General features: G+C 46.0%; 3 protein-coding genes across 3 annotated transcripts; 2 read left to right on the top strand and 1 right to left on the bottom strand.

The window, feature by feature from the left end:
* The first annotated feature begins 1,118 nt into the window (after nucleotides 1-1,118).
* LOC125524628 lies at nucleotides 1,119-2,049 on the top strand. The gene has a single exon (XM_048689666.1). It carries the CDS (start codon nucleotides 1,280-1,282, stop codon nucleotides 1,655-1,657), a length of 378 nt encoding a protein of 125 aa, XP_048545623.1. The 5' UTR covers nucleotides 1,119-1,279; the 3' UTR covers nucleotides 1,658-2,049.
* Nucleotides 2,050-3,253: 1,204 nt separating this feature from the next.
* LOC125524627 (DNA-directed RNA polymerases II, IV and V subunit 8B-like) lies at nucleotides 3,254-5,926 on the bottom strand. Its single transcript, XM_048689665.1, is given in 4 exon segments — nucleotides 3,254-3,600; nucleotides 4,604-4,734; nucleotides 4,769-4,905; nucleotides 5,163-5,926. Coding segments are annotated over 4 exon segments (603 nt in total). The 5' UTR covers nucleotides 5,236-5,926; the 3' UTR covers nucleotides 3,254-3,338.
* On the top strand, nucleotides 5,874-12,791 carry LOC125519169 (wall-associated receptor kinase 1-like). Its single transcript, XM_048684048.1, has 6 exons — nucleotides 5,874-5,953; nucleotides 6,059-6,087; nucleotides 7,114-8,151; nucleotides 10,569-11,060; nucleotides 11,145-11,297; nucleotides 11,387-12,791. Exons 1-6 carry the CDS (start codon nucleotides 5,874-5,876, stop codon nucleotides 12,613-12,615), a joined length of 3,021 nt encoding a protein of 1,006 aa, XP_048540005.1. The 3' UTR covers nucleotides 12,616-12,791.
* Nucleotides 12,792-13,393: the final 602 nt, after the last annotated feature.

The following is a 13,393-nucleotide window of genomic DNA, read 5'->3' as shown; positions in this document are numbered from 1 at the left end:
GCCCAGAAGCAGTGACCGTCCTGCTCCTACTCCTACTCCTACTCCTGCCGCGTACGAGTACATACTGTACTGCAGGACTATAGCCTGTAGGAGTGCATCGTTCGATCAATGGGGTCACGAACACCAATGTGTACGATATACGGTACAGGTCTTGTTCCGAAAGAGAAGGCTTTTTGTACGTGCCGCGTTCTGGCGAGGCCATCATCGATCCATGTACCGTAGAAAGAGAGCGAGGGATGCATGCAGAAGGGCCGAAGGCTTTTGCACGAATTCAGTGCTGCCTACCCTAGGACGGCTGCATAGTCCATCGGCCACCGGCCACCGGCGACTGCGAGCTGCCGAGCGAGCGAGCGAGCAGCACACTCCTATCTGCACCCTAGAGAGAGAGAGAGGGAGAGAGAGAGAGAGAGAGAGAGGGGGGGGGAGAGAGAGAGAGAGAGAGAGCGAGAAGGAATTGCGCGCGAACGGCACTGACGAGACGGGTCGATAGGAGGGAGAGTGGGCGCGTCCGCGAGACAAGGGAAGGGGAGAGCAGCCGAGCTAAGTAGCTAGCTTGCCATGATGATGATGCAACGGCGGACTGACGGCCGGACGGGCGACGGATCGACGGATCTCACCGGTGAGCACGCGAACGGCAGGAGGCCGGTCAAACCGAGCGCACGCGGCGGGGCGGCATGCCATGCCAATGCCATGCCGCACTGGTGGTCGACGCGCGGGGCGGGGATACGGGCATGGCATGCCGGCGCTTGGCTGCACGCCTGCGCCCAGCGGTGAACGTACGCACCCCTAGCCCTTAGCTAGCTCCGTGGCCACCACGGCCCCGGCGGCACGTCGCTGTCGCGCCATCGGGGGAGGGAGTGAAGGCTCATCAATGTGGTTGGAATGGGGCTGTACCTGTACGTGCAGCTGCGCGCGCGCGCGCCCTCTCCCTCCCTCCCTCCATGTTTAGAAGCTGCGAGAAAATAAATCCCATCGTAGGACCATTGCCGCGCTCTGTTTTGGCAGGGAACTTGTTAGATTACCATCGAGTTATTGCTTGTGGTTGTGGCGCTCTTGTGGGTGTCAGTGGTGGTCACCACGCGCGGCGCTGTTAAAACTCGGAGCGAGCCCGGCTCCTCAGACCCTTTGAATAGTCCCGTTGCTGGTCAGCTGCCTGCGTGCGCCTCGCTCCCCCCCTCCCCCTCTGCCTCCAACAACAGAGCTCCCCAACAACCAGACTCAGAGAGAGCGCACGTACGTGCCGCTCCTACGTGCGTGCCACCCGCTGAGCTCGGCGCCCATGAGGAGGCGGCGCTGGGCGCGCGCCGCCGCCCTATGCCTCGCCATTGCCGTCCTGCTGCAGCTCGCCGCCGTCCACTGCGCGGGCGCCTCGGCCAGGACGCCGGCCTTCTCCACGCGCGCGCGCGGAAGCGCTGCGCAGAGGTGGCCCTCGACGCCCGTGCACCACGCCGTGCCCAAGCCCAGTCCAAGAGCCGGCGCCCGCGCGGTCGCCTTCGACGCCACCGCCACCTCCGCAGCCGCCCGGTGCAAGAGCAAGGGCAAGACCAGCGCGGCGTGGAAGCGGAAGCCGACCGCCGGCGGCCGCGACGACGCCGCGTGCGACGACGACGACAAGCGGCGCATCCCGACGGGCCCCAACCCTCTCCACAACAGGTGATCGCGCGTCCGCCGTAACTAAGTAGCGGCCAAGCGAAGGCCGGGGGCAGAGCTGCAAATGCAAGAAGCAAGGAGGAGCAGAGCAGACACTCCGGCGCCGGCGGCGAGCTGCTGCGGAACCGGAGCGCCAGTCAGAATTTCCCGCTCCCGAGCGGGTCCTTCTGCCCGGTGCCCATCAGCATCAGCATCAGCATCCTCTGTCCATCATGGGACAGATATCTACTCCTATTAGTTAGCCATAGTTAGCAAGCGCTTGATTTTTGGTTTGACGTCGACGATCTTGTCCGCTTCTCGCTTGTTTGCGCTCTTGTCCGCGAGTACTTGGGTGTATATTCCGCCTAGCCGGTGTCCTTTTGTTCCACCATCAGAAACAAGAATTGTTCTCTCGCTCAACTCGCCCTTGGCCTCCATGGCTCCTTCCGCGGGGGGTCTTTGTTCCGACCCTCGGACCGGGAAGATTCTTCCGTTCATCGCATCCGAGTTGGCTTGGAGCCCTCAGCCATCACATGACATGATCGTGCTTGTGGAGCCTGAAAGATTTCATGCGCATCTCTCTCTGTACGTGCACGTAGAAAGCTGCGGGCCTTTCACATACGTGTGGGTAGGCCGGCCCTGCACCATCATGGCAGAATCACAACGGCTGGCTTTGGTCCAATCCTGGCCGAAAAATAGTTCTTGTGACCACATCTTACTACTCAACAACACAGTTTCTTATTGGCTCCCATGATTACTACTGGTACTAGCCACTCGGAGACGGCACTGTTCCAGCCATGAACAGCCATAGCTTTCTTCGAATGAGCAGTGCGTAGTATCATTGGAATCATTATCAATGCTCCTGTACCGCTCTGCCCGTCCAGCGCTCTTAATCAGCACAGGCATTCGGTGCTCGGATTGAAGGCAAGCCCCATGCCGACTCCAAAACGTACCACCGTAGTGTAATTTCGTAGCACTCGTAGTACAAGATAAAGAGGGGAGGGCCACCGGATGTGCATCTTCGGGAGATACGGCCCCAGGGAAGAAAAGAAAGCAGGCAGCGGCAGTACGCTCTCTCTGTGCGTGCGTGTGAGAGTGAGTGATTGCTCGGCTTGCTCGGCTCCAAGGCGCAATGAGAGCTTCACGGATTATTCTTGGCCCAGAGGCCGCTTCCGGCTCTCGCAAACTGGTGAACAGTCAGTGGTGGTCCATGCGGGCAGGCCAGCTCCGATCCGATCCGTCCGGGCCTTTGGGGTTGGGGCAATTGTTCTTGAGCCTTTCTGTGGGTGGCAGGGGGAGTTAAATGTATGCGGCAGGAGTAAAGGCTTCCCTGTTCGTGCGCCCCCGTCCTTGCCAAGGCCGGGGAGGAAACTGCATGTCAACTTTGCAACCAATCCCAGACTCCACCTGCACTGGCGACAGCTATCCTCCATGTAAACTCACCGATCGCCTGCTGGAGATCTGGCTGAGGATATACTGGACCGGGTGTGGGAAGTTCAGGCAAGCAAAGATGCGGCAGTGCCACCAGAGTACCGGGGCGTCGTGCCATGGTAATCATCGAAAATAACATTGATGCAACATTGTGATGTACTACGTGAAACATCGGTAACGTACGGTGGAAACACGTGTAATGTGCTCCAGAGGAACAAAGAATAAGTGGCCGGTGCCACAGAGGAGCGGTTGGGCAAATCTAGAGACTAGAGTTATATTTACCACCAGAAGAGTAGAGTACATTCCAGGGGAGGATAATTGGCATTGAAGGGAGGCTCGGTATAGCCTTGATGAACTAGAAGCGTTGGTGACTTGCCACGCAAGAGGTAAATTTTTGCCCCGACAAAAGGAGAAGAAGCACTGGTCATTTGCACCTTTCGTATGAGGAGGAACGGCCTTTGATCCAGCTCGAGGTTGGCGGCACTCCAAGGATCGCCTTTGAGGAACACCAGGAGGCCACCAAAAGACGCATAAATCTCCCTGGAAAAGGATAGCGGGCAGAGTACAATCGTTAGAGCAGTTGCACTGGTGAATTGTTCAGATCAGCTGCAGTCAGATATACACCATAGGCATTGTGAGAAAATGTAAATAACAATCCCAGCACTTATATGACTCAAAAACGAGAAAATACCATCAACACACTATCAATACATTTTTAGCATCTTGCAAATATTTAAGCGGTTTTCTACTAAGTACAAACTACTATAAAAGGAATATCAAATATGTAAAACCAAACCCTTCAATCAGCCATTCACCAGTTTTTTGTTTTGTTTTGAGGGGTAGCCATTCAGCAGATGGAACCTTATTCTTTGTACGAGTCACACCAAGATCCTCACATGGGAACAGCCCATGGCATTATTTCATTTGGAATAGCATTCAGTTCCAGTGAAAGCGGCCCATGCCCCCTCCGCCACTAACCCATACTCCCTCCGTTCGGAATTACTTGTCTCGGATATGGATGTATCTAAAACTAAAATACGTCTAGATACATCCATTTCTGCGACAAGTAATTCCGAACGGAGGGAGTACTTGTCAATGACAATGGAGCTTCTTATCTTTAGAGACTTGAACCATGTATATACAGCAAGTTATTCATAACACCCAAATTAAGAAATCTCAAAACCCGCCTGTTATCTTGGACCATGTATGTACATCATGTTACTCAGTAACACTCACATTAAGCAATTTCAACGCCTTCCCACGGCACCTCTGCCCCCCACCACCACCCCGGCCACAAAAGATTATGTAGACATGCATTAGGTGCTGGGATTAAGGATTGTCAAGCTCAAGGGAAAACAAGAGAATCACTATGTACTCTCAGACTCATCTACTTCAGCAACATGTTACAGAACAAAAGCTTCATAAGCTATATGAAGATCAGGAATCAACCTCACACGAAATCATATATATTGCACGCAATATATCGCACAATCAAATCCTGCTACATTAAAAAAATCACTAATCTAAAGTTAAGAGATCATACACTTTAGTAGCTTGACCACTGGAACTGTCCTCTGAAATCTTGTAAAGCTTTCCATGCATGACATAGTCATACTTGTCAGCAAGGGTTTTCCTACCAGCCTGAAAGAAGGAAAGAAATGAATACAATGTGAGCTTCCTGCACAAAGTATCATCAGGCCCTAAACACGTGCCCTCCATGAAGGCACGTCCATCTGAAAATAACAACAATTAATCGTAACACATAATGGATCAGGTTGACATCGGTAGCGACATCTAATTCCATCTACATATCGAACTACTCGCATCTAGCCTCGCTGCGATTAACTGCACACGAATATGGAAAGGAAAACACAGTTCAATAAACATCTGAATCAACGAGGTTGTGTAAGTGTAGCTATGATTTGAACACCCCAGGATCTAAATATTTACATAGTGCACTGTAAAATGGCTAGACATAAATTATTACCAAGTCTTGCTAACAGCACTCAAAGAATCAACATACATGAGTGGCACGGTTCGGCAGAGTAAAGCGCGGCCTAGTAGAACAAAATTCATCAGGTGGAACAGCCAGAGAGAATCACCTCTGTCTAACTTATTCCCATCAGGATCGATCCTGGTCATAATGAAGATATCCTCAAAGAGATGCCCAGCCATTTTTCCTGTCCAAGAGGGAGAGCGAGAACTTAAATCTTGCACAGTGCTAAAGTAAAAAAGAATTGCTAGCAGCTCACAGCAATCCTTGTATCCTACCGACTGGTCCTAAAAATAATCCAAACAAGTGCCTCTTAATTCATGTTTTCCAAGAAAAAAAATCTTCCAAATGTGGCGCGGCCCAGTTCCCCCAAACGCCACAAATAACCGAGCGTCTGAGGTTCAAGGATATCAAGTCCATGACTAATATTTAGTTTTCACATGGTTCCTTTCTGAAGAATAAATGGAATCAGTTGTGCTTAGAAAACAAGAGGGGAAATCAGAGGTGGATTAGGGTTTACCAAGCAAAGTGGGATGTCCAACGGGGAAGGGGGCAAAGGAGAGGACCTGTCGGCAGAGAGCTGGCCTCCGTCTCCGCGGCGGTCGCCGGCAGGGGAAAGGCGGCTCGGTGGCGAGCCGGCGGTGGAGGCTTTGGTTGCAGCCACTGGGCCTTTAGCCTTTTCTAGAGCCTCAGTGGGCCTTAGTCTATGCCCACGACCACAACAGCCCATACAGACCCCACAGCCTCAGCCTCACATCCGAACCCCCTGCCGACGGCCGTCCCCTCCGAGGTCCGATCTCCGTGCGGTGCTGCCGGGCGTATGGCCGTGGCCGCCGGCACACTCACAGTTTCGCGCAAGAGCCACAAGGACATCAGGGCCATCGGAGATTCAGCAAACCTGTAAAGCCTTTTTGACTTCAGTTTTCTCCCTCTTTTCGACCTACTGGTCATGACACCACAATCACACCATGCATCGGTTAATCTGATTGAATCGCTCGTTGGCAGCTGCAGCTGGGCAATGACTAGCAGAGCAGGTGAGCCGCAAGTGCAGCGAGCAGCGGGCAGCAAGGAGCACTGGACCAACGTAGCAAGGTAATTCTTCGGGCATTTGAATCTGTAAATTGTTAGTAGTACTAGCTTTGTCTGAACGCACCGGTGGGTGAATGGCCAAGTTTAAACTGTGAAAATTGGAAAATGCATTAGCTGTGAACAATGAAGCATTTTCTGTCTAATGTAAACATTGTAGGTGTCGAAAAAGAAGGAAGGTGGTTGAAATATTTATCGTGAAACACGAAAAATTGTAACTCCGCATGCCCACACCAAAAAATTGCTTCTCCCCTAAATAAATCAAAGAAACATCACACAACAACACAGTATTATTCAGATGGAAAATAAACGGAGATCCTAGCTTCCAGTATTATCGTTGTCCACCGCAAAAAATGAATACATGTGCCTGCCTGGATTGAGTGTACACAGTTCCATCAATGACTGACTTTCAGTCCACCCAATGGAGTCAATGGAGTGGTACCTGCTTGGATTGAGTGGCCGCAATCTAAGACTTGATTTTAGTCCATTGCTCAAGGTCAATGGAGTCAGTGCCCCATTTCATGGGTTAGAATGTTTCTGTCCATTGAGTGGCCGCAATCTAAGACTTGATTTTAGTCCATTGCTTCTTCCCCGATTAGTTATGCTCGTTCCTTCGCACAAGAAAATTTGCTTTTGAGAGAATCTAAAGTTGGGACTCCTGTTATGGTAGAAATTAGTATGTTAATTACAGAATACAGATGTTGTGGATCTGTTTGATAAAAGCAAAAGCAGATACAACCTTACCTATATCCGCCAAAATGGTTTTATCTAAGCACATGGTTAATATTGGAGTATCATGCTTCTTTTGTGTGGCCTTAATGTAAACCCTATCATGCTTCCTTTTTGTATTGTATTATAGAGGAAACTTCTTGTCCTAATAAGAGAAATGGAGAAACTTCCTCCGTAAGTACCAGTACAGTACAGTGCATGGGCCCATTAGTGATTTTGACATCTTCCATGTCCTCCTATAATAGAGCCCATCAGCTGTGGTATTCTATGCCAGTTACTTCTCCACAAATTCTCCCACACCTCACTTGCTGAGCAAGGTGTCGAGCGAATTACCCAGTTCAACACCATGCTTGTTTTGCTCATACTTGCCATGCTAGGGATGGCTGAAGCACGAGCATCTGCAGTTGTGAGAAGCTTTGATGGGAGCACCACCCAGTCTCTGAACCGCCTGATCCGTCGGTTGGACGCCGGCATGGGTTCTTCAAATTTGACTCTCAGCTGTGCCAATAGATGCGGTCACTTGACCTTCAGCTACCCATTCGGCATAGGAGCTGGTTGCTTTAGGAATCCTGAATTCAGTCTCATTTGCAACCACACCACCAATCCCCCTAAACTCTTCTTGCACGATGGTAGTAGTACAAGTACAACCCAGGTTGTGGGCGATATTTACCCCAGTGGCATGTCAGTCAACTTCTGGGGCAAGCACTTGCAGTTCAGCTCTTTTTTTGTCAACTTCTCCAAAACCATCCCCATGAAATCTGGTCTCGATGCCTACAACATGTCATGGACTCCAGGGAAAACTTTTAGCCTTCTCAGTACAATGTCCCTTTCTGTCATTGCTTGCGACTTGGATGTGTACTTGGTGCATAAAGACCTTGGTAACCGTGAGTTGATTTGCAAGGTATCCTGCCCCAGCATAGAAATTGCGGAGCAAGTTTATAGGCAGGACCGACATGGCCCTGGGTCGTGTTCTTTTACATATTCTGCATTAACAGTCCGCACCCTCGAGTTTCAATTTGTTCCCCACAAGACAAGTAAGATAAAAACACAATCTAGACTCAACATCTTGTGGGATACAATCGACATAACTATTAATATCTTAATCATATGGAGTATCCTCGACCAAACGAGCTGCTCCAGGAGCATGGAGGATAGCAACTATGCATGTGTCAGCCACCACAGCGAATGCACGGTTCCTCTTGCCGATAAAGGTTATATCTGCCGGTGCATCAGTGGTTATGAAGGCAATCCATATATCTCCGGTGGCTGCTCAGCTGTCCATGGTAATAATCTCCTCCATCATACCTTATCTTTTGAAGTTCCTTTTGGATTTGTTTTTAACAAAAAAATATGTAGTTCTATGAAACTAACTCCACGATAATCAAAGAAACAATACCAACTATTTGTTAAAATTAATATCTACTATCTCACTAAGTACCCCCTCTATTTTGAAATATAAGGCTTCTTCGGTCTCTCTGTATGACAAGGCCTTGACCAACAATTGCTTTAATATGTGGTATATGTGACATGGAATTGATGTCACCCGATTCATTTAAAAAGTATTTACTTATGTTTGTGGTTTTTTATAACATAAACCACAAATTAACTGACAACTATTGGTGAAATAACTCGTCTTAACAAATAAAAAATACACACTATATATTGAAATGGAGGAATTACTGAGTAATCTTAGGAACATGTCTAGTCCAACTTAAGCAGCATTATTTTGAAGTCATGTACACGTTTTGCTTTTCACCTGTGACACTACTGGGACTCCATTTTCTCTACTACTCCCTCCGTCTCAAAATTCTTGTCTTAGATTTGTCTAGATATGGATGTATCTAACGCTAAAACGTAACTAGATACATCCGTATTTAGACAAATTTAAGACAAGAATTTTAAAACAGAGGGAGTACTATACTACAATATTTTTTGAATTCGGACTAGCTATCCATCAAGATTCATGAGCAACTGTGAGCCATTGATTTGTTCTAGAAGATGAATATCCACCGTTTATCAGTACCACACCCAAGTGATCTAACGGTTCATGTTTCCTGGATTTGCTCTGTACAAACACATGCCAACATGACTCCACGATCTTTCTGGAACACTCACGGCACCGAATGCTACCACACACCACACGTCCTGGTGCAACTTAAAGTCTGCTATTTTGGATCTTCTGTGGCTATTTTGAACTTCATTGCTCAATGACGGGAGGTCTGGAATATCTAGCAAACAACGACTCACTGAACAACTAACATTTGTCAAATCGATGGGTGAACATATACTCCCTTCGTCTTAAAATATAAGACATTAAGCTTTTACAAATCAAAGCACTCGACGTCGTTTGTATCCACCGAATTCCAAATGCAGCACCTTGACAATCCTTTCTCAAAATCCAACAAATTAAATGATGAAGTCACTTTTTCGAAAAAAAGAAGAAGTGAAAAACACGTGCATAGCGCGTGCCTTCTACTAGTAGCATTTAGAGGTTCATCTCAGTAAACAATATTTTTTATTTTGTGCTAGGTTAGCAGCTTAACATGACCAATTGACAAACACACTGCGCATGTAGTTCTCTGGTTGCCACACATTCATTTGCATTTGAAGTTCAAATCTAATTTGATCGCATTAGCAAAGAAGATAAAGGATGGCAATCATAAGATCAACAAATATGTGAAAAAGGGAGAATCACTAATATTAATTTCACAAAAATACATGCATATTATTAAAAACAAGAAGAAAATCTGTGTTTTAAATTATTTACTTAAATTTGTAATTACGCTTATTGTTGGGCCCCACTGGTCATATGATTGCTACTTCCATCTCTATAGTAGCAATGAAAACTATTGGATGTATAATGGTAATATTTCAAATACATATATTGCTACTTAGTTTCTTCCAGTATTTCTAATTTGGACAAATGTATGTATAATAAATGCTATTTAAAAACCTCTGCTACTTTTGTGTTCATCTGAATTGGCCAATGCAGACGCACAGGCTGATGATCAATAAAACTAATCTTAGAGTGTTTGTGAGTGAACCGAGATGTGTGGCATGTGGTGTTGAGAACAAGAGCGACTTATGAGTTTTTCTATGTATTTTTATCCCACTTGAAAGATGAGTATTATTCTATGCCTTGGATTGTTATGTATATTTAAGTATAATACGGCTGTGATTGAGTTAATGTACAAGCACCATTATGTGCTAGAAATATTAAACTTGCCTTGGTGGGATGTCATTTAAATTCTTAAGATTCACTTTAGTCTCATTAATCTACCGAGCTACCAGCATTTTCATCTGATTGCGTGTTGGTGATTTTTAATCTTATCACCACAACTACAAGTATAAACTACTCCCTTAATTCCTAAATATAAGTCTTTTTAAAGATTCCAATATGAACTACATAAGGAGTAAAATGAGTGAATCTACACTGTAAACTACGTCTATATACATCCGTATGTAGTCCACATTGAAATCTCTAAAAAGACTTATATTTAGGAACAGAGGGAGTGTAAACTAGTCCTATTGAGGAGTTGGGCCATTTAATAAAAATAGCTAGAAAAGGATAAAAATATCATTATTCCACCATAACTTTTACAGTTATACAGTGCTATGTTGATAAATGACTTCCATATTTGAGCACATTATCTTGCTTCTTTAGCTAATCTGATGAATTTGAATATCTTTTGAGAAATAGAGTATAATTCAAGACCACTTAAGGCGAATTGTTCTCGACGGTGTGGAAATATAAGTGTCCCATTTCCTTTTGGCATAGAAGAAGGTTGTTCTGCGAGGAAAACTTTTAAGCTCAACTGCTCAGACACTACACCGCCCGTTCTCTGGCATAATAATGGCTTCGTTGAAGTGACATACATAAATGTCAATGAGGGGCTCCTGGGAATCAAATATGAGTCGAGTGTTGGAGACGAGTCATTTAACATTATGCTACAATCTTCAGAAGCTGATGAACCGAACCTGTATGTCAATCCTCTGGAATCAGCCTCTGTGCAGTGGGCTGTCGCTAATCTTACATGCCAAGAGGCGGAAAAAAACACCTCTGGATATGCGTGCGTTAGTGTCCATAGCTTTTGCCTGGGTGTCATCAGCTCCATGGAAGGTTATGTTGGATACAGGTGTGCATGCTTGCGCGGTTTTGAAGGAAATCCATACATCCCAGATGGTTGTGAAGGTACTCCCCTTCTCTTTATCTTTACAACTGTAGTTTATTATTTGTACAAATGTTATGTATCTCCTGACAGATATATGGTTACAGATATTGATGAGTGCAAACGGACACCAGGACTTTGCAAAGGGAATTGCCAGAACACTATCGGAAACTACACCTGCACCAAGTGCCCTGATCATACAGAGTATGATATAACAAAAATGCAGTGCACTCCAGTAAGAAAGCAAAATTTCTACTTAGGTGAGCCCATCTCTACTGTATGTTCTGTTCATCCCCTCAAAAGATACTTGGGATATAATGAGGATTGATGGATCAGTTTCGTTATGTAGGTATTGTGATTGGGTTAAGCAGTGGCCTTGGCATGCTACTTTTCGGTTTAACTACGATATTTCTCGTTCAAAGATGGAAAAGAGACGTCCAGAAGAAACTAAGAAGGAAGTATTTCCGAAGGAACAATGGCCTTCTCTTGGAACAATTGATATCAGGGGATGAAAATGCGAGCGAGAGGAAAAAGATTTTCTCCTTTGAAGAGCTTAAAAGGGCAACAAATAACTTTGATCCTGCACGTATCCTTGGACGTGGAGGGCATGGCACAGTCTACAAAGGGATCTTATCAAACCAGCATGTGGTAGCCATAAAAAAATCCCAGATTATCAGGGAAGGTGAGATCAGCGATTTTATCAATGAGGTTGCAATTCTCTCTCAGATAAATCACCGGAATATCGTGAAACTTTTCGGGTGCTGTCTTGAAACTGAGGTCCCCTTACTAGTGTACGACTTCATTCCCAATGGTTCATTGTTTGAAAGTCTTCATCATGATTCTAGCAACATGGTTTCTTTGACATGGAATGACTGCCTACGGATCGCATCAGAAGCTGCGGGTGCTCTATGTTATCTCCACTCTGCAGCCTCAATATCAATCTTTCATCGTGATGTGAAGTCCTCTAATATACTCCTAGACACAAACAATGCAGCAAAGGTTTCGGATTTCGGTGCTTCAAGAATTGTCCCCATTGATCAAACTCATGTTGCTACAAATGTTCAGGGCACATTCGGTTATTTTGATCCAGAATACTACCAGACTGGGCAGCTAAATGAGAAGAGTGATGTTTACAGTTTTGGTGTGGTACTCCTAGAACTTCTTATCAGGAAAAAACCTGTTTTTACAGCTGAGTCGGGAATGGACGAGAGCTTGTGTAACTACTTCCTCTTGGAGATCAGGTCGAGGCAACCCAAAGAAATAGTGGCGGCACAAGTTCTTGAAGAAGCGAGCGAGGAGGAGATCAACGGGGTTGCTTCTCTTGCGGAAAAGTGCTTGAGGCTAAAAGGTGAGGAAAGGCCTACAATGAAGGAAGTCGAGACAACATTGCAGCAACTACGAATGAATCGTACAAATTCATCTCAAGTTTATCCAGCCGTTGAGTATGAGATGCAAGGCCACCAGTCCATGGCCATGAACCTAGCCGGGAGAACTTACAATGTAACATCTCAGCGCAGCCAAAACGCATGCTATAGCTTGGAGCAGGAGTTCCTCGCATCCGCTAGCCTGCCCCGCTAGATATGCTTGTCAGCTCTCTAGTGTTTTTGCCATGGTTGTTCTTTCTAAGCTGAGGCAAAAATTGTATTTTGCAGCACCGTCTTAGATCACCTGATCTTGTAAGGCCCTACATGCAATCCTCTTCTTCACAAAATGTATTATGCAGTACCATCTTTTTCTGTTTGAGCATACAGTTCCATCTTAGTTGATGAATGATGGATTTACTCAACAAACTTGGTGTTTCATCCTTGATATATTGCACTCCATCAACACACATCCCTTGCTGAAATGATATTCCCATATTGAACTGGAGCCATTCCTGCTATAAGTATATTTCTCCTTTTTTTTAAGTAACCAGCTAGAGTGCTGCATATTCTTTTTATTCTTTGAATTTCTAAGTGTTTTGCATCTTCCTTTAGTCAAAGGTTACATACGATGTATCCCTAAAAAAAAGGTTACATAAGGTGTAGGGTGTCATGTCTGGCTCTGCTGTATCAAGGTTTTTTTTTTCTAGAATGAAGGTGCTTTCAGCTCTTCAATCTTCATAAATCGAAGCATCCCTGAGGTGTACAGAGCCCATTGGAATATATGAGGTTTAAGTTCCATAATGGAAACTTATCATAATTTGGAGAAGTTCAGTCTAAAACTCTTGGATTTGTACACATATTACTGACATGCTCACATTGCCTTGAACTTATGGCGTTTGTTTTCTTCCTTCGATGAAGCTGTCACACCGGCATCATCAGGACCTGATGCGGTGGACGTGTCATTCGGTGGGCCCCGCTGCCTACTGGCACGG

The sequence above is a fragment of the Triticum urartu genome, chromosome 7, assembly GCF_003073215.2.
Source record: "Triticum urartu cultivar G1812 chromosome 7, Tu2.1, whole genome shotgun sequence".
NCBI lineage: Eukaryota > Viridiplantae > Streptophyta > Magnoliopsida > Poales > Poaceae > Triticum > Triticum urartu.
This window is presented reverse-complemented; position numbering and strand designations above follow the sequence as displayed.

Coding starts and splice junctions, on each gene's coding strand:
- LOC125524628 (XM_048689666.1), top strand. CDS start 1,280: ATGAGGAGGCGGCGCTGGGCGCGCGCCGCCGCCCTATGCCTCGCCATT.
- LOC125519169 (XM_048684048.1), top strand. CDS start 5,874: ATGGCCGTGGCCGCCGGCACACTCACAGTTTCGCGCAAGAGCCACAAG. Junction 5,954..6,058: donor ATCGGAGATTCAGCAAACCT/GTAAAGCCTTTT, acceptor GCTCGTTGGCAG/CTGCAGCTGGGCAATGACTA. Junction 8,152..10,568: donor TGGCTGCTCAGCTGTCCATG/GTAATAATCTCC, acceptor TTTGAGAAATAG/AGTATAATTCAAGACCACTT.